This window comes from Sprattus sprattus, assembly GCF_963457725.1.
Source record: "Sprattus sprattus genome assembly, chromosome: 12".
NCBI classification, from domain to species: Eukaryota; Metazoa; Chordata; class Actinopteri; order Clupeiformes; family Clupeidae; genus Sprattus; species Sprattus sprattus.
In genome coordinates, this window is record NC_137910.1 from 19,197,687 (window position 1) to 19,225,186 (window position 27,500).

Consider the following 27,500-nt stretch of genomic DNA (forward strand, 5'->3'; position numbering starts at 1 on the left):
AGTAAAGCACATAGAAGTTCAGCAAAGTTCATCACTCTCTCTTTCCCTCACACACACACGCACACACAGACATCGACACACACACACACACACACTAATACATCACACAGGTTCACAGAATCCTTCCTTTCAACAAGAGCACAAACCCTCCCTCTCTGAGGTCCTTATGAAGACATGAACACCTGGCTCTGCAACCAAAGTGCTTGGCTGGAGTTGTGCAATAGTGTGTGTGTGAGAGTGTGTATGAGTATGTGCATGAGTGTATCTGTACGTGTGTGTGTATTTGTGTTGAGGGAGGAATCCTCTGCTGGAGGCTCGCGTTTCAATAACGTCCTGGACCCGTTCCCAATCAGCGTAAGGACATTAACCACTTACCGCAACCCAGCCGGGACCGGGGGAGCAGGGAGAGGAGCGGGAGAGTGAGGGACGGGAGAGATGGGGGAGCTAGCGCTGCCACGCTAACAGGGTTAGCCTAATGGCCTCCGCCAAGCCCAGCTAATGAATCTCAGCCCTAAGGGTGGGGGTGGGGGTGGGGGTGGGGTGGGGGGGGTGCAGTAGCTGATATTACCCCCCACCCCCCTGCGGGGCTGGATAATCAGCACAGATGCTTGGCACACTTCATAAACGAGTGTGTTTAGGGACAGCAGCCCTTATAAGCTCTGTTGACTAGGAGCAGCGTGAAAGCAAATAGTCTAACCTGCCCTCAGGCTGCCCTTAGAGGAGGGGGGGAGGGAGGGGGGGGGGGGGGGGGAGAGGGAGGGAAAGAGAGCAAGAGAGCAGACATGAAAGATGGAGACGGAGTGAGAACAGTAGTGACATAGTGAGGGATAGGGAGAGAGATGTGGTGTGTGTGTGTAAGGGAGCGAGAGAGTTTGTGTCTGTGTCTGTGAGTGAGTGTGTATGAGAGAGTTTGTGAGAGAGAGACTGAGTGTGTGTGTGTGTGTGTGTGTGTGAGATAGGCTGACTGTGTGTGTGTGAGAGAGAGAGGCTGACTGTGTGTGTGTGTGTGTGTGTGAGAGAGAGAGAGGCTGACTGTGTGCGTGTGTGTGTGTGTGAGAGAGAGAGGCTGACTGTGTGCGTGTGTGTGTTGAGTTAGGTTCCTCATCAGTGCTGAGTGGGTGGGAGAGGGGGGGGGGGAGAGAAATGAGACTCATAAACCCCATGATCACACAGGGATGAAATCACAGGGAAAAACATTCCTTCATTTCCTGACACACTCAGCTTTTCAATCCACCCTCGGCCTCTCTCTCTCTCTCTCTCTCTTTGATAATCATTTACAACTGTGGCTCTGACAGGATGGCAAAACATAAAAATAAACAAACAAGCTGTAACCCCCCCACCACACACACACACACACAATTATTTCAAAGTACAGAGACATCTCATATTTCCACTACTACACAATCCAACACAGATGTAAATGTACAAAAATGTACTCTTTAATGAAACTAATGGCAAGTCAATACCACCAACCAATGAAGATCCTACAACTCCCTAACAACAAACACACACACACACACACACACACACACACACACACACACACACACACACACACACACCTCCTCCACCCTCTAAAATCAAAGGCACTGGACCAGGATTTATGAAAGTCAACATTTTGTCATAGTGACCAGCGTCTGAGGACATCCATGAGGGCAGGCAGCGGGGGTGTATTTATGGGTGGCTGTGTGTGTGTGAGTGTGTGTGTGTTTGTGGAAAGGGTTGAGATGGAGGTGGGTAGGGTGTGTGTTCTCTCCTCTGCCACTGTGTTTCTGTATGCATGTCTGCGGTGTGCGTGGGTTTGTGAGATGTGTGTGTTTATGTGAGCTGTGTTTTTCTGTGTGTAAGAAGTGTGGTATGTGTGTATCTGTGAGGTGTGTGTTTGTGTGTGAGAGGTACGTGTGCATGTGTGTGAGCTCCACTGACAGGTGCATTGTGGGGGCCTGTTTCTGCTCTGTGGGAATGCTGGCAACAGCTCGTAAAAGCAGAGCTCCAGACCAGCAGGGCGCTGCCAACCAGGGATAGCTCCAGACCCGCAGGGCTCTGCCAACCAGGGATAGCTCCAGACGGAACACAACACACACTGCATGGACAAACAAATATCAGTGCACATATACCAGTCCTCAATCACACAACTATCAAGCACACTGACATGGGAGAACTCTATGAGACTTGTATGCCAACACACCCACACACACGTCTCTCACTCTTTCTGATGTCTTTCACTTTCTCTTTCTCTCTCACACACACACACACACACACACTTTTAAATCAGCACATTCCTTTCTATTCTTACCTTTCCTCACCCAGAGACACATTTATATCCAAACACATCAACACACACACAACCACTAAATACATGTTCAACAAACTCACACTCTCACCTGTAATCACATTACATCATGCCATGATGAGAGGGGCTTTTGTGTCCTTGGTAACACTGGGCAGAAAGGACTGGACCAGGCTCACACACACACACACACACACACACACACACACACACACACACACACACACACACACACACACACACACACACACACACACACACACACACACACACACACACACACACACACACACACACACACACACACACACACACACACACACGCGGTGATTTTGGATAAACACTGAATCGATTACCAGCCCGGAGTGCGCTTTCAGAACAGTGTGTTCTGGAACAGAGACGAGGTGCAGCATTACACACTCCTGTGAGGTTTCCATCGTCAGCTCACACACACACACACACACACACACACACACACAACCCTTTTAGAGAAACATACTGTTCGGTGCATAATCAAAGATACTGCGCAGCTGTTACTTCTGCTGAAGTGATATTTTCCGCTGTTTTGCCTAATTTAGACAATGACAAACGAGACAGATCAGAGAAGGGGCCTGATAAAGAGAGTGTGGTGGCGTGAGCAGCACTGAGTGGAAGAAATCTCTTCTCTCCATCACCACACATCTGTCACCATCTCACACACACACACATACACACAAACCCACTTATCATCACAAAGTACCCAAGGGTGTGGCGCTTCATATTTCTCACTCCCATCAGGCAGTGGCAGGGGCAGCCCTCAGGCACATCCATGGCTGCCTCAGGCCCCAGCTGCTCCAAGTAGGAGTCCTGGGTGTGGAGGGTGTGTTTTATGCAGAGGGCCCTGGTGGGAATGGGGGCAGTGGTGGAGGGGTATGAGACTAGTAAATTGGCTCTGCAGTCAGTCGGCTCACGCTCACGACAGGGAGACAGGAGACTTCCTCTGGATGTGCACCTGATGGCAACGGTCGCCGCGGTGATTGGGTATCTGCCTTGACGACAGGGTATGGCAACATGGTGGAGTACAGTACATGGTCCGCGTGTGGGATTGTGTGTGAGTGAATGTGTGTAAGACAGATAAAAAAAGATGGTGGACGTGTTAAACAGTGAAGGAGAGTGAGTGTGCGTGCATGCGTGCGTGTTTGAGTGTGTGTGTGAGAGAGAGGGTGAGTGAGACAGGAAAAGAGATGGTGTATATGTGTGTGAGTTAGAATCTGAGGCAGAGACAAATAACATTCATGCAGTGGAAACATCTCTCTTACTCTACACTGATTACTCGTGTTGAAGTGAACCATTTTTATCTTTGAGATGCTTGGAAGCATGGAGAAGACCCTCTTACTTGTAGTCCACACACACGCGCGCGCACACACACACACACACACACGCACACACAGTCACTTCTGGTTAGCACTCATGGAGTGTCAAATAAAGTAAATCAAGTTATATTATATAGAAAGAGCACTGCCACCAACTGCCGGGCCCTGAAAACACACCCACCCACACCAACACACCCAGACTGTGGCTAGTGAGCTGGTGTTGTATGCCATAGGAACATGCATGTGTGTGTGTGTGGATTCATTTCTGTAAAGAAAGATTAACAAATGGTCAGCTGGGGCTGATTGGATTTGCACTCTCCCCATGGCCATTCTGGTTGATTACTGATTACTGATTACTGATTACTGATTACACACACACACACACACACACACACGCACACACACACACGCACACACACACACAACCCAGCGAGCGAACAGGAAATACCCACACCCACGCATAAATCCACACACACACAAACCTGTCAATCACCACATGTTTAGGTAATTCTGGGAAACATCTGGGATGCGGCTTCTTGTCTGTTAATTACCCAGAACTCCCACAGGTACCACAAGGGATGCCTCTCACACAAGCCAGCTGAGTGTGTGAGTGTATTATAGGCTACAAACGTTTCACATATGGTCGTCAATGACACCACTGGATTTCAGTGGATTAAAAGTTTCCAAAAATAAAAGTCTCATCAAGATAAGAGACACAAAATTCACCAGATCCATAAAAAAACACCATTATTGAATTATTATTTAATTGTTTAAGACATTATCTAATAAGACAACACAAGGGTTTGATATAAATGTTTACCAAAGTTTATACAACAGTGCAAACTACAGCAAACTGCAGTCTTCTGTTCATACCGCTTTCAGATGTGCAAAATGTCTTCCTTCAAACATTATCACCTATAATAATGGCCGACTATAAACCTGAACGAGAGAACACAGCGACCAGTTGGACCTTAACTGCTTGAGAATGAAATTATCAGGGAATGGAATAATACCATCCCTGAATGTTAGAGACAGGGATCCTGGTGTTCTAGAACCTCGGTGAGGTTCTGCTTTAGACTTTGGGCATACAGGGAGCAACTTGGTGCTTAATCTACTAAACTAAACTCATTTCTCTCCCTTTCTGAGAACAAATGAGGAAAACTAACACTTTAGATTCCAACTCATTGTTGGCTGAAGGCGAACACACTGATACTCCAACCGTCGGTCTGAGGGTCTGAATGAAGTTGACTTCCCAGCCCAATCCTGAGACTTGTTCCCACTCCAGTTCCAAGGTTCATGGAAACCGGGGATTCTAAGATTCCAAGGAACACAAATTAAGCTTTGGAGATCTTGGTTCCCTTTTCAGGCAGAGAACATGGATGTGGTTCTGTGTCCTACCACAGAACTGAACTGATCTTCAGAAAACTGGACACGGTTCCTGGCCCTGTCACAGAACCTGGTGGAAGCCCTGGTTCCTACCGGAGAACCCGTAAGAGATCCAGGGTGATGCGTTTCCGCTGGTGGTCCACATCGATGACGCTGACCTCCACGCGCTGGCCGGGCCCCAGAGCCAGGCTTCGGCGCCGCAGGTCCTCGGGCAGCTTGGCCGCCGTTATGAAGCGGTTAGGGATGAGCCCGTTCCGACCCACCCCCACGTCCACGAACGCCCCGAACAGAGCCGTGTTGGTGACCCGACCCGTCAGAACCGCACCAGGGCGCAGGTCACTCATGGAAACGATCCCACGCTTGAAGTCAGGCAGATCGAATTCTGAGAGAGAGAGAGAGAGAGAGAGAGAGAGAGAGAGAGAGAGAGAGAGAGAGAGAGAGAGAGAGAGAGAGAGACTTTGACTTTATGGATCAAGGACAGCTAAAAAAGGCTAATATGTAGCCATACCCCCACTATACAAACGCATGGAAATGAGAACAAATATCACATATGCCCAACTTTAAATAGAAGGTTGCCATCACATCATCAGCAGAAGGGATAGGCAGATGGAGAGAGAGAGAGAGAGAGAGAAAGAGAGGGAGAGAGAGAGGGGGGAGAAAGGGAGAGATGGCAGGGGGACAGATGAGGAGAATTAGACAACTAAACCTCCTTAAAAGTAGAACTTGGAGGAATAGAGCGAGAAACCTTAGAGAGTGTGAGTCGGAGAGGGAAAAAAAGAGACGGATCCGATTACCAATGACAAACCAAGGCTTTTCTCCTCATTCCCCCAAATTCCTTCCTTCCACCCCTCTGCCTGCCTGGCTTTTCAGAGTCCATTTTCTCTGGTTGGGGGGGAAACGCTCTTTGGTAGGCCCTTCAACGTAAACATGGCCTCACGGCGGGGTTTGTGGTCCAGGAAACATTCATCCACAATTATGCCTATCCGGGACACCTTACCTAGCACACGGCTCGCATATCATCTATTTGGACAGCTGGCTGTCCACGGGGGAGGGGGGTGGCTTGGGTGGGGATGTGTGTGTGTGTGTGTGTGTGTGTGTGTGTGTTGAAACAGACCTGTCTCCCCAAACCCCCCCGTTGGGAAAGTTAACTCTCTGGTCTCATTGCTGCACCCACCCCTGCGAAGGCTTGAGGATGAAGGATATGGGGCTCAAGCATGATGTGTGTGTGTGTGTGTGTGTGTGTGTGTGAGAGAGAGAGTGTGGGTCGACATGGAGCTCAAACCCCTTGAAGTGGAGATTTAGTCAGAGCACAGATCCTTAATGTGCAAAACAGTGACGAATTGAAGAAAGTGTGTGTATGTGTGTGTGTGTGTGTGTGTGTGTGTGTGTGTGTGTGTATGACTGACTACCATGAAGCTCAAACTACTTGTAATGAAGATATAGTTGGACCACTACCAGACAACATTCAAAATGAATGGTGGTGACTATATCTGGCACTGATATGTGTAAGTGTGTGTGTGTGTCTCTCTCTCTCTCTGTCTGTGTGTGTGTGTCTGAGTGAGTGAGTGACAGAGAAGCTGACACGGCCTGAAGTGCAGTTGAGGTTATGGCACTGAACCTACAGGTGTAGACATAGTGAAACAGGATAAAGACATGTATGGGTAAGTATGTCAAACACACAAACAGATAAAGTATTTACACACTCAGCCACCGACTGAGAACAATAAACTCAAGGAGCGACACCGAAACACTGAGACCTGATACATACGTATTTTTAAGGCTGGTTCCCATCTTGAGCACACACAGACATACACACACACACACACACACACACACACACACACACACACACACACACACAGACACAGACACACACACACACACACACACACAAGTGCTTAAAACACATCACAGACAGAGTTGGCATCATCCCTCCACCTACCCCCAATCATCTACCTCCTTCCCTTTACCCCCACCTCTCTCTCTCTGTCTGTCTCCCACCCACCCTCTCTTCTACCCCCCCTAACCCCCCCTCTTCTGTCTCTCTCTCTCTTCCCGTCTACCTCCCCCCCCCCGCCCCCCTCTCTGACTCAGGGGAGTCTGCGTGTCGCTGGGCTGTGCTCCAGGCTTTGAAGGCCCGCCGTGTAATTTGGGAGAAGACCCGCGGGCCAGAAGCGGTTTATTAAAGGGACGCAGACCCGTAGATACATCATTAATGAAGAGAAAAACAGAACCCCCCCATCAGTCTGCACTTACAACCCCTCACAGAGAGAGAGAGAGAGAGAGAGAGAGAGAGAGAGAGAGAGAAAAGGGAGGGAGAGGGAGCGGGAGAAAGAGAGAGGGAGGAAGAGGGAGAGAGAGAGAGAGAGAGAGAGGAAAAGAGAGAAAGAAAAAGAGAAAAGGGAGAGAGGAGAGGGGGGGGGGGTGACAGAGAGAGGGCTGGTTTTAACATCAGTGGGTGTCTAAGCCTGCACCAGTCGTCTATGACAACCAGCCCATAATGTCGCACCCCGTCTTTCACAAGCCTGACATGAGTCACTGGCTGAAAGTCAGGGGAGGAGGTGACTGATGGGGCATCCGGAGGAGCTGATTGACTGGACGAGAGCCATCCAGACAGGACTATGGACTGAAGGCCATCAGGAGGGGATGCCTGATTGGCTAAGAGCTTTGAGTAGGAGGTGAGGGATTGGCCGAGGGAGTTCTGCCGGGGTTGTGGGTGCGGGGCACAGGGCCAACAGATGTCTGTCAGCACTAACACAGGCAGCAGCAGCCGTGCTAGACAGGCTTTAGCTGCAGCCTACTGATGAAATCTATCCAGAGACACGAGAATAACAGGGGAGGAGAGGAGAGAGGGGGGCAGGAAAGACACACACCCTAGCACGAGTGATCCTTACTGGGCATGGTGCAGATACACACTCTAGCACGAGTGATCCTTACTGGGCATGGTGCAGATACACACCCTAGCACGAGTGATCCTAACTGGGCATGGTGCAGATACACACCCTAGCACGAGTGATCCTAACTGGGCATGGTGCAGATACACACTCTAGCACAAGTGATCCTTACTGGGCAGTGTGTCCTGGCATTGACAACCTACCATGAGTGACTCTTATTGTGCATTGTAGAGACACACAACCTAGCACAAGTTGTCCAGACACACACACCAGCACAAGTGATCCTTATTGTGCATCCTGGTGAAAGTGACACACAGACACACCTCTCAAACAAACACACCTCTCTGTGTACTGTCTAAAGACATCACTAGGGCAGAGCAGTGGGCTTGTGACCTATAGGAGACCCCTGGACCGGCAGGAGAAACTGAGGGGGGGCTTGGGTGGGGCAGTGAATGCACAGCTCAGTGAGATCATACAGCAAGTGCTTCTGGGGGATGGAGGGCTCTCCAATGCTTTCCTCAGGAACATATAAGTCAATGAGGGACAGGCTAGTATTGAAAGAGAAACGTTATACACCACCCAAAACTGACCGACTAATACACTCTTGGTCACATTATCAATAAATCAATACATTGATTTGCCTGTCTGTCCATCAGTCACTGACAAAAGACTCTCTCTTGATTCATGTATAGCGCATTTTTTATTGAAATATTTCCGACAGACTGTTAAATCTGTGTATTTTCTTCTCTCTTGTTTGATCTTCGATGGTTTAAGACTCATTTAATGTAGGCACTTCTTTCTCTCTTACTGGTGGGCCTCCATCATGGATAATTTCCTCTAGTGCAACTCATAATTTTTCCATCCCTCTCCAACACTCTCTCTATCTTTCTCACACTGTTTTATGTGTGTATGTGTGTGTGTGTGTGTGTGTGTGTGTGTGTGTGTGTGTGTGTGTGTGTGTGTGTTCGGTGTACCCACCTTGTCGCATGTCAAAGCCAGGCGGCTGGGTGAGTCCATCCACGATGAGCTGCAGTGTGTCTGGTGAGGTGTCCAGACTTCGGCCCAGATCCTCCAGGCCCCTGTCCCTCACACACTCCTCCACCCTCTGCTTCAGATCAGCCTGGCCCAGCTGGGACACACTACCCCCCACCACAGACAGGAACCTGAGGAGGAGAGAGAGAGAAAGAGAAAGGCAGAAGGGGAGAGGCGGAAAAAGGTAAAGATGGAGAGGTCAGGGGGAGAGAGGGAAGAAGGTAATGATGGAGAGGTCAGGGGGAGAAGAGGGGAGAAGGTAAAGATGGAGAGGTCAGGGGGAGAGAGGGAAGAAGGTAATGATGGAGAGGTCAGGGGGGAGAAGAGGGGAGAAGGTAAAGATGGAGAGGTCAGGGGGAGAGATGGAAGAAGGTAAAGATGGAGAGGTCAGGGGGAGAGAGGGTAGAAGGTAAAGATGGAGAAGTCAGGGGGAGAGATGGAAGAAGGTAAAGATGGAGAGGTCAGGGGGGAGAAGAGGGAAGAAGGTAAAGATGGAGAGGTCAGGGGGAGAGATGGAAGAAGGTAAAGATGGAGAGGTCAGGGGGAGAGATGGAAGAAGGTAAAGATGGAGAGGTCAGGGGGAGAGATGGAAGAAGGTAAAGATGGAGAGGTCAGGGGGAGAGATGGAAGAAGGTAATGATGGAGAGGTCAGGGGGGAGAAGAGGAGAGAGAGACAGCAAGAGATAGGGAAATAGAGGGAGTTAATATGTGAACAAGTGAGTGAACTATCAACAAACAACGAGAAACTTGAGACTTCAAGACAATCAACATGGCATCTAAAGTAAACAGCTGCTGTCTTACCTAACATCCTCATTATAATCATGATGGAAGTCCAAATATTTCTTCTTCATTGACTAAACTGAACATTGACATTTACATCCATTCCACACATCCACACACATCTAGCCCTTAAATCACACATATACACAAACGCACATCCCAACACATCTAGCCCTTAAAAGACACATAAACACAAAAGCACATCCAACTCACTATCTGCCTCTTACAAGGCAGATCCTCTCCTTGTGGCTTTGTCCTTGAAAGCCTCCAACTGAAGATTTTGTTGCCCATAACAGAGCTGTTGTGTGTCTTGCTGACTAGTCTTACGTCTAAAACTAGTCAGTCACATAACTCCCAACTCATGGTTGGTGGCTCTTCTCCACTTCTCATTTCAAAATCGCCTGCTCACTTTTGGTTTGGGAGCTGGAGTTGCCTCGTCTTGTGTAAACCTTATGACATCAGCTGCTCTCCTGACAGCCGCAGCGCAACACCAAATAGACCATCAGATTAGGCTACTCAACATCACGCCCAATCAAATTGGCCGTCAGTGGTCTAAACCATACTCTGATTGGTCGAGATGTAGGTGGAGAGTTAGATAACTTTAGGCTGACAGCGGCTGTGCAATGACGCATACCCTAGGCGCGCGTTCACGGCGTCCTAATGGCAGACGCAACAGACTTTTGTTATACTTTTAACCGTTAAATAGTGTTGTTAATAAGTAACAACACTCTTTAGATAGGCCACCTGACAATCAGATTCACTTTTTCACGGAACGATTCAATTGTGTCAATTGTGTTTGTTTACCCGCCACTGCGGCTGGAAGGTTGATCCAATTCACCAGCATTTAGCCTGTGGCGGCTGCTCCCGTCCAACCCTGCTGGGGAGCCGTAGGCGACAGGAGTCTTAATGAATGGGTTTTTAATAGAGCTCTCCAGGGGCCTCCTCTCGTGGCTGAGCTGAGGGCCGCAGGGGCCAAAAATGAGCCGAAGAGTAGGATGACCCCAACAGGCGGGGTGGGGTTGGAATGGGGTGGAGATTTCTACTGCCTAAATCTCAGCTTACACTATGGCCAGAGAGAGAGCGGAGTCAAGAGGATGCACCATAAATCACTAAAACACCCACAACCACAGGGGGTGGGGGCCTTCTGTGTGAATGTGTGTGTGTGTGTGTGTGTATATGTATGTGTGAGTGTGTGTGTGTGTGTGTGTGTATATACAGTATGTGTGTGAGTGTAAGTGTGTGTGTGTGTGTGTGTGAGTATTGAGAGTACAAGACCCGAACAAGCGCAGCAGGAACAGCACAGCACTGGTCTCATAGGAGCACTCCCCTGTCAATCAAATCTCCTGGCTGGGTCAAGCCAATGACCTGGGTACCAGGAGAGGTCAAGGCCCTCCCCTTCCAGAGATGTCAGTCAGAGAGCACTGCTGCAGGCTGGGTCACTCTCGTCATTTTCAAGGTCGCTTCTCACCTTTCTCATGACTAACACTATGAGACTATGAGCTTATATTGCAGTTTCATATGTAAAACATTACTCCGTTTCTAAAAGTGGTGAAGAGAATCTTTGGTATACAGCTCTGGATGTTAAAATCTTAATTCCAGGTTAACAAAATCTACAAGTTCACTGTATTTAAACAGTCATTACAAATAAATATATATTACCCTACAACACTTATAACAAAGAGATGCTGAGCATACTTTGAGTGTTGAGTACAATCTTTTACACAGACAAAGTGCAACTCAGTTTTACCCTTCAAAAACAGGCCAGTATTTATTTTGATTTAGTACTTTTATCGCACGTTTAGCAGATTCAACTCATTTTCAGTTGATTTATTCATGCAGATGCATGAGCACGGAGCATATCGAGGCCTGTGGAGTGTTTTTGGTTCCCCCATCCTTACGATAATCCCACGCCCGCCCTTGGTTCCTGTCCTGCTAGAGGTCATTCATCATTACTTATCCCAGTCCTCTCCTCTTCCTCCCTCCGCCGAACAAAAAGGCCTTTTGCTCCACGACAACATGACCCCTAATCCGCCAGCATTCTCCTCAGCGCTACAGGAGGGGTGTCTCCAACACAACAACGTGACCTAAACACTCACCCCTGTCAGTCCACTGCCACACTCACTCCCTCGAACACACACACACACACACACACACACACGTCTTCTCTGGAGACTGGTGGGCTGGGAGAGTGGGGGGACACTTTGGCCAGAGGTGCTGGGTGGAATGCTCGAGGGGCTCAACAGACAGGCATGAGTGATTGCGGGTCTGTGTGTGTAATGTGTGTGTGTGTGAATGTAATGTGAAATGTGTGTGTGAGTGTAATGTGAGTGTGTATTGTGAGTGTAAGTGTTTGTGTGTGTGTAATGTGTGTAACGTGTGTGTGTGTAATGTGTGTAACGTGTGTGTGTAATGTGTAATGTGTGTGTGAGTGTGTGTGAGCTGACAAGCATGCTTGCCAACATACATTTGTAGTGTCTGCTAAATGGCTAAATGTAAATGTTCATGTTGTAGTGTCTGTACATTATGTGAGTGTGTATAACTTATGAGTGCTTGTTGGATGCATTTGCATATATGGATACGCATCTGTCTGAGTGGAAGTCTGCGTACACCTGCATCAATGTGTGCTCACAGCCCTGTGTGTGTGTGTGAGCCTGTATGTGTGTGTGTACGCATGTGTGTGTGGCAGCAATCATATTTGTGTGTGTGTGTGTGTGTGTGTGTGTGTGTGTGTGTGTGACCGCTGGAATGTGAAGCCACAGCTGAGGGGGGACCTGCATGGCAGAGTCCTGCTGATGGATGGTTGTCGCCGTGGCAGCCTGACGCCAGCCAGCCACAGCAGCTGTCCGGCTCATGACTGACAGGGCAGGTGGAGCAAGGCCCCGCCCACTTCCTGCTCCGGAGAAGACGATGACTGCAAATCCAAGTAAGTACACAGAGAGCACACACACACACACACACCCACACACCCAAACATGTGTGCATTTAAACTATAAATCATTACATAGCATGACCTTATTTAACACATGCACACCACACAATCTGGAATGTGTGGACATGTGTTTGCAAATAAGGAACAACTAGTCACACACACACCTTAAACACTAATCCATTTCTGCAAACACACTCATGCATTTCTCCCTCACACACACACACACACACACGCACCTCAAAGACTAATCCATGTCTGCAAACACACTTATGCTTTTGTCCCTCTCTCTCACACACACACACACACACTTTATTTTCTCCTTGTCCTTAAAAACTGCTCAACTGGCAGAAGTGATGGAGAGGATGTAACTCAACACTGCCTGTGTACAAACTGCACACACACACACACACACACACACACACACACACACACACACACACACACACACACACACACACACACACACACACACACACACACACACACACACACACACACACACAGACACACAGACACACACACACACACACACACACACAGCTACTTAGTTGAAAGCGGAGGAATAGGAGTATTCTATGTGATTTCATGAGATAATGCATGTGTGCTCAGAGGCTCCATAGACAGACACATACACAGGGTGAGGTACGGCTACTAATAGTCGGTATTTCAGTTGTACATCTGGTAACTGTTCTCTTCAGAACACACACATGCACACACTACCCTACTGTCCAGAAAATACTTCAACCAGAGTGAAATTAAACACACACACACAAAATCTCTCTTTTTTTCCATCCTCTCGGTTTCACAGACACTAGCTGTTCCCCCTCCAATGCACCAGAAGGCAGAGCACAGTTTTCAGGAAGAAAGAAAGAAAAAAGAAAACATGCAATGAACAAAACCCAACTTCAACATTAGATCAGAAGTGAGTTATGGGGTGCTGAAAGTCTTGCACACCACACACACACACACACGCACGCACATGCATACAAGCACACACAAGGTCTGCTTCTACAGTGATGAATTCCAGGTTGTCCCTCAGGTGGAGATCAGGCGGTATGAATAGCCACGGAGACAGATCCTCTTCCACTGCCCCACACTCACACACACACACACACACACACACACACACACACACACACACACACACACACACACACACACACACACACACACACACACACACACACACACACACACACACACACACACACACACACACACCATAATAACAAACACACAGTTACACTCAACTGTAGACACACAAAGACGGACACAATCACACACACACACACACACACACACACACACACTATAACTCTTTCCTTCTCAAACTTGCCAGATGACCCAAACACATAATGGAAATTTTGGGTAAACTTCAGACAAACAAACAAAACACTCACAGACACACAGGCTCAAACACACAGACACACAGACACACACACACCTCATTATGTGTGTATGACTGCAACTGACAGTTAATGTATCTACACAAGGGATACATACAGACAGAGATAGACTGATTGGCCGGGTCTCCACTTTCGAGCCAATTGCGGGCGAGCGAGTGTGTGGGCCAAGGCCAGTCGGCCAGTGTGTGACACATTTCAATTGTACATAAAACTGAGAAAAAAGTATTGGCAAGAGAATAATTGTCACTTCTCTGGGCTTCCTCTGGTGGGGTTTGGCCCACTGATTACCCTTGGGCTAGCTCGGGCCAACTGGCACATGAGGCGGTGTCAAGGTGAAAGGTCAGCAAAGTCAGGAACGAGAGGGTCAGTGCCAAAACAACCAAAACAGCCAAATCACACTAGTCACACACAACCAAATAACCTGAGGAGATGCCAAACACCGGAGAATCGGTGGAGCTGATCAGCACACAGACGAGCTCATCTTAAGAATCAATATTTGGGCCGATAAAAACATGCAAGGGTAGCTAGATCAAGCAGGGGAGAACAGCCAACACGACTGAAACACTTGTGAGAGAGTGAGAGAGTATGTGGGGATGTGTGTATATGTAGATAGAATGTGTGTGTGGGTAGTGGGTGTTTGTAAAAGGGTACGTGCGTGTGTGCGTGAATGTTGTGTGTATATTGGTAGGTGGTGTGTGTATATGTGGTTGGTGTATGCGTATGTATGTTGTGTGTGTGTGTGTGTGTGTGTGTGTGTGGTAGATGATCAAGCTCAGTCAGCTCATGTTTCGGTGAGGGCCCGGGGCCCCTCTCATGTTTCCTCCCTCCGGTGTGTTAGTGTTTAAGGGGTACAGGGAGCCCCAAAACCACCATCACACACCCCCGCCGCCTCCTCTTCCCCTCCATCTCTCTCTCTCCATCGTTCCCTCTCCCTCTCTGTCTTTTACACAGACAAATCTAATTTTTTTTCTCTCTTTCACCCTCAGGATCTGTATCGCAGATATTTTCCATTATTTTCTCTTTTTTGTCATTTGTTTTCTAAGCTTATTTTCCTTATACTCCGTCTCTAATTCACATTGCTCTCACAGTCTCACAGTATCACTCTCTTTCTATGCCTCTCTCTCTCCCTTATATATATAAATATATACATATATATATATATATATATATATATATATACATACATATATATTCCCCTAAGATGCTTCTCACCTTACAAAGATGTAATGCAAAACAGGTCTGATATGGGCTGAGAGTTAGACCTTCAGTGTGTGTGTGTGTGTGAGCGTGTGTGTGTGAGAGAGTGAGTTTGGGTGGGCCCCCAAGCCGATTCTTTCCAGACGTGCTCATAAGGGGTGTTGTGGCCCCCCCACCCTGAGCAGCACAGGGACTGAGGTGCAGGCGAGAGGAGGCGAGGACCCGTCACTTACAATATTCAAACAGCACTTCACACACACATGCGCAAGCTTGCACCTAGTGTCTGGACCCCACACCCTCTGCCCTAAATGCGCACGCGCACACGCACACGCACAGGCACACGCACACACACACACACACAAAATCATGCATGTACACAAACACACACAAAATCACACACACACACACACACACATCGTGTGTGGAGTGTGTGTTACTGTATCTCAATGTGTTTGTGAGTAACCAGCTTTGTAAATGTGTAGAAGAATTTCTGAGTGCATACTGAGTTTTTGCGAAAGTGTACAGTGTTCAAAATCTGTGTGTGCACCATCAGATTTGTAAACTGTAAAAATGTGTAAATCTCTAAATGTGTAATGAGATTTGCAAGTACATGACATGAATTCATGTGTAGTCAAATCTATGAATGGGTGCATAGATATTAATGCCTGAAATGTCTTTTGCTCTTAGAGACAAGACATCAGTTATAACTCAGGCAGCCCTCTCAATTGGCTGTCATTTTTGCTATACTTCTGCTGTGGCAGATCCAGGGTCACATAAATAAATACAGGGTTAGATAAGTGTAAAAGTAAAAAGTAAAAGTAGCGCTCAAACTGCCAGGACGCCGCTGCAAAACCAGTGCAAAGTATGTCCCCCTGTCGAACACCAGCGGCAGCTCCCAGTGAAATTGCTGGGCTGGGTTCTTGTGGTTGCAGCTGTGGATGGAATCTCGACTGCCTGCTGTAAGTAGCCTTGTATGTTCATGTTTCTGCAGTAACTGTCATAAGTTCACTGAGCAAACTCATACATCATTATTGTCGCGATCAACGGCTTGGCTACCACTGATGTACAGCATATACAAGTCACTACAATACTACTACTGCAACCCAACTTTCCACCCCACCTTTCTATCTCAAACACAAATACACACACCCCGCAATGCAACACAAATCACTCCCTGATGCAGGCATGGGTTGCAATGCGGCTACCTGAGTGAAATGTGTCACTGATTTAGGCCCCCTTCTCAGGCTCTGTAATATCCTGTTTGGGGGTAATGGGCAGCAGGCTCCCAGTCAGGAGATGGGTTGGTGATGGGCAGTGGGCTCAGCACACACAATTTTACTAACTCAACTACAATTTCAGTGGATACAATAACAACTTTTGTAGAGGGGCTATGGGAGTGTAAAAATAAGGGAAAGAACAATATACAGTATAAGTTAATGGGTAGAGAGTGACGATATATAAGTGAATGGGGAGAAAGAGAGAGTAACGATATACAAGTGAAAGGTGAGACAGAGAGAGAGAGTAACGATATACAAGTGAATGGGGGAGAGAGAGAGAGTAACAATATACAAGTGGAAGGTGAGAGAGAGAGTGATGATATATAAGTGAATGGGGAGAAAGAGAGAGTAACGATATACAAGTGAAAGGTGAGACAGAGAGAGAGAGTAACGATATACAAGTGAATGGGGGAGAGAGAGAGAGTAACGATATACAAGTGGAAGGTGAGAGAGAGAGAGTGATGATATATAAGTGAATGGGGAAAGAGAGAGTAACATTATATATACTGTATATTAGAGGTCGACCGATATGGGTTTTTCTATAACCGATGCCGATGCCGATACTTAGAGGTCAGGGTTAACCGATAGCCGATATGGGCTGCAGATTTTTTTTGGCCGATTTTTAGGGTCGATATCTAAAAGTTTTCCCATTAATTTGCATGCTAAAGCGTCACACTAATAATAAGTAGATGCACACAATTTTACTCCCCTACTAGTATCTTAAGTCTGAAGTCCGTGCCCCCGTACACACACACACAGCCTAATACTTACAAACATCCATAATCTAGGGATTCAGAGACCCCCCCCCCCCCCATTTTTTATGTATTATTTATTATTTTTGTTATTATTATTTTAGTTATTCTTTTCTTTAATGTATATACATATATGTATGTGTACAGACTATGATTTGTCTTTATTTTAGGGTTGCTGTCTGGGCCGTGGGAGGGGGGAGGGGGGAAGGGAAAATTCTTTGTAAAACTTGAATCAGTCACATTTTATGTTTTCAAGTGTTGTTACTTCAAGGAAAAAAAAAATATATATATTATTTTTTTTTTTTTTAAATCGCCCAATGCCGATAGATTAAAAAATGACAAATATCGGCCCGATACATCGGCCGACCGATATATCGGTCGACCTCTACTGTATATGTGAATGGGGAGAGTGTGACGATATATAAGTCAATGGGGAGAGAGTAATGATATATAAGTCAATGGGGAGAGAGTAATTGGAAAAGGGTTCCAGACAGTTAGGAATCTGTTGAGCATGTCATCATCATTATAAAGTCATTGCTGACAGCCACAGCTCCCCACACACAGACACACACACACACAGCCTAAAGAACACACACATACTTATAAACGCATAGCTGCTTCATAGTTGTTACATACTGTTACAATCACAAAAACACACACACTTGCTTTTCCCTGTAATTGTGGTCAGCCACGACTATTAAATGCACTCGCACACACACACACACACACACACACCCGCCTCACACATACACACACACACACACACACACACACACACACACACACACACACACACACACACAGAGGTTAAGTCTGTCTGCACTTTCAATAACAACAAGCTGAGGTGGGTGGAGCATGTCCAGCTGAGAAGAAAAAAGGGTGATAATAGGAGAGGAGAGGAGGAGAGGAGGAGGAAAGGAGAGCTTTCTGCATAGTTAGGTAGGAAATGGAGCTGAACGAAAAGGAAGGAAAACAAACAGAACAAGAGAGGGAAGTGAGGAAGAGAGGGAGAAACAGAGGGAAGGAGAGGGTGATGCAGAGGAGAGGGAGAAACAGAGGGAAGGAGAGGGTGATAAAGAGGAGAGAAGAGGAGAGGAGAGGAAGAAACAGAGGGAAGGAGAGGGTGATTCAGAGGAGAGGAGAGGAGAGGAGAGGGAGAAACAGAGGGGAGGAGAGAGATGCAGAGGAGAGGAGAGGAAGAAACAGAGGGCAGGAGAGAGATGCAGAGGGGAGGAGAGGGAGAAACAGAGAGACAGGGAAAGAGATGCAGAATAATATGGATAGATAGACAGTGTGTGTGTGTGTGTGTGTGTATGTATGTGTGTATATATATATATACATTTGTTAGACCTCTGACCCTTTCAGGTGCCACTGACGACACACAGACACACACAGACACACACACACACACACACACACACAGTCAGTCACACACATCATTCAGTCAGTCACACACACACACACCCATACATAGTAACACACACACACACACACACACACACAAATATACAAGTCACACATGCACGCACACCCATACATACAGTCAGACAGACACACACGCACGCACGCACGCACACCCATACATACAGTCAGACACACACGCTCTCCAGGGCATGCAAACACATACAAAACTACTATATTCATAGACTCACGCAAATGAACACACACACACAACACACTTTAACATATACTCAGAGCTACGTGAAAATCACACACATTTTATCTTTCTGTCATGCAAACACAATCTCTATGGACATTGAAGGGAATGACATTTGTCCGAACATTCAACACACTACCTGAACCATGTTACTGACGTCATGGCTAGTTTCTTTCACTGCTATAACATTTTATAACAGGTAAATAGCAGTGACGAGTAATCATGGCAGCTCTAACCATGATGCCATGATAACTTTTTAGTATGTGATACAGGCGGTTATGTCATCTACCATTAACAGGGCTGTCTTATGACAGGGCTCATGTAAAGTGTTCCAGAATCTTCTGCTGAAAGGTAAATCAACTTCTGTGCATGTACTCCTTTACTCCAGTTCAGTGGCTCAAAGGTCAAACATTCAAGAACTGAATTAACTGAAGGAAGAAGAACTTGCCAAAAATTCAATCAGTGACCAAGTGTCTACTAATCAAATCAATCTAGATTAGTGATTTAAGCATACTATAATGCATTATACATGGCACACAATGAGTTATGCATTTTCCCAAATAACTGAAATGCCTGAAATAACTGCAAGCGCCCGCATGCAGACAGTGACTGATGTCCACAACTGCAAAAGTAATAACCCCTATAGTTGTGCAGAGATGTGTGTGTGTGTGTGTGTGTGTGTGTGTGTGTGTGTGTGTGTGTGTGTGTGCAAGAGAGAGCGTAATAACCCCTGTAACTGTGCAGGAAGCACTGGGCTTGTCCACAGTGATATACAGCAGGTCCATCTGAGCCAGCGAGCAGAACTGTTGGATTGACACAGCATATGGCAAACACATACTACTCTCTCAATCATACAACAAGCTCTGTGTGGTACATTACCCAACTACAGTGTGTGGGTGTGTGTGTGTGTGTGTGTGTGTGTGGTTGTATCAATACGAATGTGAATGTAAGAATGTGTGTGTACTTGACGTTAATGTTGATTGACTGAACTATGTGTATGTCTGCTCACTGTATGTGTAAGTGTGTGTAAGTGTGTGTGTGTGAGGGAGAGAGAGAAGTGCAACAAGTGGAATGCTGAAGTAGTCATAACACTCTTAAGAGCAGCTGTGGGGCAAGAAACAGATCATACAGGTCTGTGTAGACTGGCTAGCAGTGATTGTGCGAACCCCAGTGATCCTACGTGTCTGTGTGCAGTGGCTAGCAGTGATTGCGCTAACAGCAGTGATCGTTCGTGTCTGTGTGCAGTGGCTAGCAGTGATTGCGCTAAGAGCAGTGATCGTACGTGTCTGTGTGCAGTGGCTAGCAGTGATTGCGAGAACCCCAGTGATCATACGCCTCTGTGTGCAGTGCCTAACAGTGATCGTCATCTTTAAAACAACCTCACATCATGTCTATCCACACTACCACACTACCACACTTATCTCGCACACTTATCACACACACTCATACTTCCACGTATCAACACACACTACTCATGTTTGAAAGTAGAGAGCCCTGCTTTCTCATGTGTGCTCATTCACACACACACACACACACACACACACACACACACACACACACACACACACACACACACACACACACACACGCACACACGCACACACACACACACACACACACACACACACACACACACACACACACACACACTTTCTTCTCCACTGCTCTCTCATAAACTTACAGACAAACAGAATTCTTTACAGCTCATGCCATCATTTGTTTTACTGCAATAAAAAGTGTGTGTTTGTGTGTGTGTGTGTGTGTGTGTGTGTGTCCTTACTTCATTGCAATATTGTATGACTCTGGATGAATGCACGTCTGGTCCAGAGGGTTGGGCTGATTGCTGATTGGTGCGCTGGCTTTCCCCTTTCCTTTCTTGGCCAATGGCTTATTGGTGGACGGGCCGTCATCACTGGACAAACACAAATAAACAAACAAACTAGCAGCATTCCACCAGACTACCCCCTCTCTCATCACATAGTCTCTGATTCAAACATGTTTGACTAAGCTTAATTTGTGCCCTATATAACTCTGGCTTGGGGTCAAGATTACACTGGTGTCAGGTGGGGGTTACCTGGGTGATCTTATGTTCAGGAATCATCGATTCACAATCGTATCGCGATTCAGAATCGATTCATAGAATTCCAAAAATCGATTCATATTTATACATTTTTTTCTTTTTTTTTTAAGATTAACGTTCTTTTTGGCTTCGCAAACTGTGTAGAAGGCTAACGTTACGGGTTGAGTGATGGTGAGGGCGATACGGCGAAATGGTTGATAAAAAGCTTCTGAATAGAAAGTTTACCTTTAAAAGTTGTGTTGTGCAAAAGAAGCAAGCTTCACTGTTGTCTGAAAATGTCAACAGGCAGCTGGCTGAAAGCACAGAAGTAGTAGGCTTACCTTTTATTGGTAACCTCATTGTTTTTGAAATAAGAGGCCTGACTTCTATGTTCACAGCAAACTTGAAAAAAGAAAATATTAAGCCATGGTTTAACTGCAATATAGGCTGAGTCTGAAATGTGCACTTTATAATTTTATTTTGTACCGCCCTGTTTGGCAATGTTATTTTTCAATAAAATAAAACATTGGATAAAGCAAGCCAATCCACTTTTCCATGATAAGAGTATAAAAATAAAATTTGCGATGAATTAATTTGCGATTAATCGCGATTCATTTTGAGTTAACTATGACAAAAATGCGATTAATCGCGATTAACTATTTGAATCGTTTGATAGCACTAACATTTACATACTGTGAATCTATTTATTTTAATCGAGAATCGTTTTTGAATCGAAAATCGATTTTGAATCGAATCGTGAGCCTAAAAATCGGTATCGAATCGAATCGTGACATTTTCTGAATCGTGCACCCCTAGTGTGTACCAATATTCAAGGAGCCATTCTTGTGTGTTCTAACCAACTGTGTGTACCTGTAGTGAGCACCTGTGCCAGGTGAGTGCTATCTGTTGGAGTTGATGTGGATGAAGCAGTTGTGTGTACCTGTGTGAGGTGTGACCTGTCGTGTGTTGATGTAATGTCTTACCTGTGCACCGTGAGGGTTACCTGTGCATGCTGGCTGCAGTCTCGGGGTTGATGCGGATAAATCCGGCACACTGCTGGAAGCTCTTTGGGCCCAGGCCCTTGACCTGCTTCAGCTGCTCCCGGTTCTGGAACGGCCCGCTCTTCTCCCGCCATTCAGCGATGCTGCGAGCCCGGCCCGCGTTCAAACCCGCCACGTGCCTGACAACACCACAACACACACACCAGCACCATAAACAAACATGGTCTTTTACAATTACCCACAAAAGAAAAGAATTGCCCCCGGCGTAATAAAAACATTTATAACTTCACGATCAGGGTCATTATTTCATTCTTATCTCTTCAGCAAATCTTAACTCAAAATCCAAAAGGATATTATTGTACTATTACAAAATGAATGCTGTTGGTTAAATAGAAACTCAGTTAGGTGAGTTTTAAGGCAGTGCACAAGCACATTCAGCACGATATCGGTCCAGTACATCGGTCCGGTACATCGGTCTGGTACATCGGTCCGGGAGGGTTTGAGGGATGTGGTCACTCAGACCAGAGTGAGCAGTGGTCATTTCACTGCCACATGCATCAACTGGACTGTTGATTTGTACACTCTAGCACTGGAAAGTTCTTGGTCAACTAGCCCACTGACAGCTGAAGGAAGACTGAAGTCTCCACAAAAACCGTTCCACACAATCTTAAGCCACTATGAGCTCAAACGCACATATCCAAACATGGCTGGGGTTGGACAGGGGGTGGGTGGGGGTCGAGGGCAAGTAGAGAATAGTGTAGTGAAGCTTGATTATTACTCTCTCTGGATCTGTGCTCTTACACAAATCCTCCCAACCTCTCTCTCTCTTTTTTTGCTTTCTGGTGAGGAACAGGCCTCAGCTTTGAAGGGGTCTGTGGGTGACGCAGTGAGTCTGTGCGATTCAGAGTGGCAGCTCTCCTCAAAGCAGCTATGCAAACAGAGTGTGTCATCACTCCAAAACACAGGCCGCATAAAGGCCCGAGTGAGAGGTGTGTGTGTGTGTGTGTGTGTGTGTTTGTGTGTGTGTGTTTATAAAGTGAGATGGAGAGAGAGAGAGAAATGAGAGGAATGAAAGAGAGGAGGGAAGCAGAGTGTGCATTGCAAGTGTGTGTGTGTGTGTGTGTGTGTGTGTGTGTGTGTGTGTGTGTGTGTGTGTGTGTGTGTGTGTATGTCTATGTGTGTGTGTGCATGTGTTTGTGTGTATGTGCGGGTGGGAGAGTGTGCATGGGTGAGTGTGTGTGTGCACGTGTGTGCATGTGTGTATGTGCATGCGTGTGTGTGTGTAGCTCTTGGCTGAAGGGGCCCCAGTAAAAACCTCATTTAAAGTCAGGTAAACAGATGACCTGATCCCACTCTGCTTATACACCAACCCCACCTCTCCTAATCGCATAAAATACTTTTCCTGTGTAACTGTGTGTGTGTGTGTGTGTGTGTGTGTGTGTGTGTGTGTGTGTGTGTGTGTATGAAAAAGAGATGTGTTAATGCATATGGATAGAGATGTGTATGTATTTATATGTAGGAACAAAATTTGAATGTGTCAGAGCATATGGATATAGATTTGTTTGAGCGACTGATTAAATATGAGTACATTCGCCTGTAGCATTTATTTACAGGTATAAGATACGGTATATGTAAGTGTGTGTGTCTATGTATGTGTGTGTGAGAGAGAGAGAGATTGATGGAGAGGGAGAGAGGGGGGATAGAAGGGAGGGAGAGGGTGTGACCATGTCTATTTGAGTGAGAGTGTGTGTCCGTGTCTATTTGAGTGAGAGTGAGAGTGTGTGTCCATGTCACTTTGAGTGAGAGTGTGTGACCATGTCTATTTGAGTGAGAGTGTGTGTCCGTGTCTATTTGAGTGAGAGTGTGTGTCCGTGTCTATTTGAGTGAGAGTGTGTGTCTGTGTCTATTTCAGTGAGAGTGTGTGTCCGTGTCTATTTGAGTGAGAGTTAGAGTGTGTGTCTATTTGAGTGAGAGTGAGAGTGAGTGTCCATGTCAATTTGAGTAAGAGTGTGTGACGATGTCTATTTGAGTGAGAGTGAGAGTGTGTGTCCATGTCACTTTGAGTGAGAGTGTGTGACCATGTCTATTTGAGTGAGAGTGAGAGTGTGTGTCTGTGTCTATTTGAGTGAGAGTGTGTGTCCGTGTCTATTTGAGTGAGAGTGAGAGTGTGTGAGCGTGTCTATTTGAGTGAGAGTGAGAGTGTGTGAGCGTGTCTATTTGAGTGAGAGTGAGAGTGTGTGTCCGTGTCTATTTGAGTGAGAGTGAGAGTGTGTGTCCGTGTCTGTGTGAGTGAGAGTGTGTGTCCGTGTCTATTTGAGTGAGAGTGTGTGTCCGTGTCTATTTGAGTGAGAGTGAGAGTGTGTCCGTGTCCATTTGAGTGAGAGTGTGTGTCCGTGTCTGTTTGAGTGAGAGTGAGTGAGCGTGTCTATTTTAGTGAGAGTGAGAGTGTGTGTCTGTGTCTATTTGAGTGAGAGTGAGAGTGTGTGTCCGTGTCTATTTGAGTGAGAGTGAGAGTCAGTGTCTGTTTGAGTGAGAGTGTGTGAGCGTGTCTATTTGAGTGAGAGTGAGAGTGTGTGTCCGTGTCTGTTTGAGTGAGAGTGTGTGCCCGTGTCTATTTGAGTGAGAGTGTGTGCCCGTGTCTATTTGAGTGAGAGTGTGTGACCATGTCTATTTGAGTGAGAGTAAGAGTGTGTGAGCGTGTCTATTTGAGTGAGAAGGAGAGTGTGTGTCCGTGTCTATTTGAGGGAGAGTGAGAGTGTGTGTCCGTGTCTATTTGAGTGAGAGTGAGAGTGTGTGTCCGTGTCTATTTGAGTGAGAGTGAGAGTCAGTGTCTGTTTGAGTGAGAGTGTGTGAGCGTGTCTATTTGAGTGAGAGTGAGAGTGTGTGTCCATGTCTGTTTGAGTGAGAGTGTGTGTCCATGTCTATTTGAGTGAGAGTGTGTGAGCGTGTCTATTTGAGTGTATTTGAAGTAAAAGCACTAACACAGGGGTCACCTGAGGGTTAGGGAATTAGTGTCAGTCACAGGCACAGTTAAGGATTCAGTTTCCTGTTTGTCACTTCTGCCAGACGGCAGCTTTCAAAAGCAAACAAAACAGCCTGATCACTGTCCAGACTGGAGTGGGTCAGGCCCAGTCAAAACAGTAAAGCTGTGTGTGTGTGTGTGTGTGTGTGTGTGTGTGTGTGTGTGACATGACTGAGTCTGTGGGAAACTAAGTGAGCATGAAGTTTGCATGTGAGTGTTGATACATACACCTGTGTGTGTGTGTATTTGCATATGTGTGTGTTTATGTTAATGTGTGTGTATGAGAGTGTGTGTTAACATTAATATGTGTGTGTGTGTGTGTGTGTGTGTGTGTGTGTGTGTGAGTGAGAGATTGAAGGCTGCCTCCTGCTGAGCATGTGGTGAGAGAGGGAATGAGACAAGAGAGAGAGGGCGGAGAAGGTGGGTCCCGAAGTGACGGTGGTTGGAAACTATTTGATGGTGGTGGCGATGCTGTATGTGTGTGTGTGTGTGAGAGGGAGAAAGTGTGGGTTTGATGTGTGTGTGTGTGTGTTTGTGTGAGCGAGAATGTGTGGGTTTAGCGTGTGTGTGTGTGTGTGTGTGTGTGTGTGTGTGTGTGTGTGTGTGTGTGTGTGTGTGTGTGTGAGATGGCAGCTGTACCTCATAAGCGTCTCGGAGCAGATGTTGATGTCCACACCCACGAAGCTCACACACTCCTGCACCGTCCCGTCCAGGGCAGCACGCAGCAGAGGCTGGGACACGTCGTGCTGGAAAGAGTGACGCTCACCGTTAAAGTGCATGTGTGTGTGTATGTGTCTGTAAATCTAGGGTGTGTGTGTCAAACAGTTGCCATTAATGAGAGCATGTGTGTGTGTGTGTGTGTGTGTGTGTGTGTGAACTAAGTGTGCAATTTGTAATACTTTCACTGTTTGTTAGCGACCTTGTCTCTGGGTGTGTGTGTGTGTGTGTGTGTGTGTGTGTGTGTGTGTGTGTGTGTGTGTGTGTGTGTGTGTGTGTGTGTGTGTGTGTGTGTGTGTGTGTGTGTGTGTGTGTGTGTGTGTGTGTGATTGGCCTTTGACTGTTAGCTGGCAGAATTTGAAACATACAGCTCTCCTGCAAAGCAACCTCCAGTTAGCTTGGCTTGTGTTCTGAGGCATGTAGCCATCAGATGTCCAGCACATGGATTAAACAGTTGTACTGACCACTCAATTCTCAGCAGAACCCAGTCAGAACCGCCATTACAGTAAAAGGAACCTAAGCGACTGCTAATGCAGAGCAGTTGAAAGACAAAAAATGGTTCCACCCACATGCGCATATGGAAGGAGAGTTTTCCAACAGGGACCAATCAAAGAAAATCTTGTATTCCTCCAAGGAGAGTAGACTACAGTCTATGTCTGTCTGAGACTTATTACGCTCAATTTTATTTAAAAAAAAAAAAAAGTTATATGCTGCATTCATACAATACTTCGCCTTGTGTGCAACTTCAGCTCACTTCACATCCAAGATAGCAACTTAATAAGGAATGTATCTGGGCCAAAATTTGGCGCCAAGCCTGCATCTTAGCGCCAAATCTGGGCCAGAACTGCTCCAGAGGCCGCTACTCTCTGATCTGAGATGCCCTCAGGAAGCCTCCAGGGCCTGGTCTACCTCGTCCACATTAAGGGTTTCTGCGGTGGCGGCGCTAAATGGGCCTCAAGTAACCGAACCCGCCTCTGCACCAGCCTGAACCTCTCTGTGGCAGCCGTGTATCAGGCAACAGGTCTGTGGAGGACTGAGGGTGCCTGTGTCAAGCGGTGGGAGAAAGTTGGGTAGGCGTGCAGAGATGGGGGAAGAATCGAGGGACTGGTCTGGCAGCGAGGAGGCTGTGGTTACTCAAAAGACTTGCCCACAGTACCTTGCAGTGAGGGTGCCAACCCACGAGAGAAGATGGCAAGAGTGGATGGGGGTGGGGTGGGCTGGGAGACACCACACTCACAACCTCAGAGAGACAGAGATGTAGCTGGAAGGGAGAGGGAGATATAGAGAGAGAGGGAGGAGAAGAGAAGGAGAGAGAGAGAGAGAGAGAGAAAGAGAGAGAGAGAGAGAGAGAGAGGGAGGGAGGAGAAGAGAAGGCGGGAAAGAGGGAGAGATGGGGAGAGAGAGGGGGGGAGAGAGCGGGGGGAGGGAGGAGAAGAGAGCGGGGAGGATGTTGTTTGTGTTGGAACACGTTTGCAGTGACACTTCAAAGTTGTGGCCGATGAGTGGGGGGAAGGGTGGTAGATTCTGGGCGCAGATGAGGGGAATTGATCAAATTAGTTGAGGCGAAGTCTTCGCACGTTGGAAGTGGCTTTTAAAACAGGGCTGGAATTTTTAAAGGGGAAAAAAAAGGAATAGATGAAAAAAAAAACTAAAAAAAAAAGGGGGAAAAAAATCCCAAACTGTCAGAAATTAGGAGCGGAGAGGAGCGTAGCACACTGAGCACTCTTTGTCAGGCCTTCAGTGGGACCA

At 46.8% G+C, this 27,500-nt stretch overlaps 1 protein-coding gene across 1 annotated transcript in view; it reads right to left on the reverse strand.

Moving 5' to 3' along the window:
* Window positions 1-4,569: 4,569 nt before the first annotated feature.
* The window catches only part of srbd1 (S1 RNA binding domain 1), a gene marked incomplete at its 5' end in the record, with an annotated part of 85,978 nt that continues 63,047 nt past the window's right edge, over window positions 4,570-27,500 (reverse strand). The window contains 5 exons of the mRNA XM_080849137.1: window positions 4,570-5,410; window positions 8,901-9,085; window positions 20,733-20,864; window positions 22,015-22,191; window positions 25,674-25,780. Of these exons, the coding sequence (XP_080705263.1) occupies window positions 5,118-5,410; window positions 8,901-9,085; window positions 20,733-20,864; window positions 22,015-22,191; window positions 25,674-25,780 (894 nt within the window). The 3' untranslated portion in view covers window positions 4,570-5,117. The remainder of the gene's footprint in view (window positions 5,411-8,900; window positions 9,086-20,732; window positions 20,865-22,014; window positions 22,192-25,673; window positions 25,781-27,500) is intronic.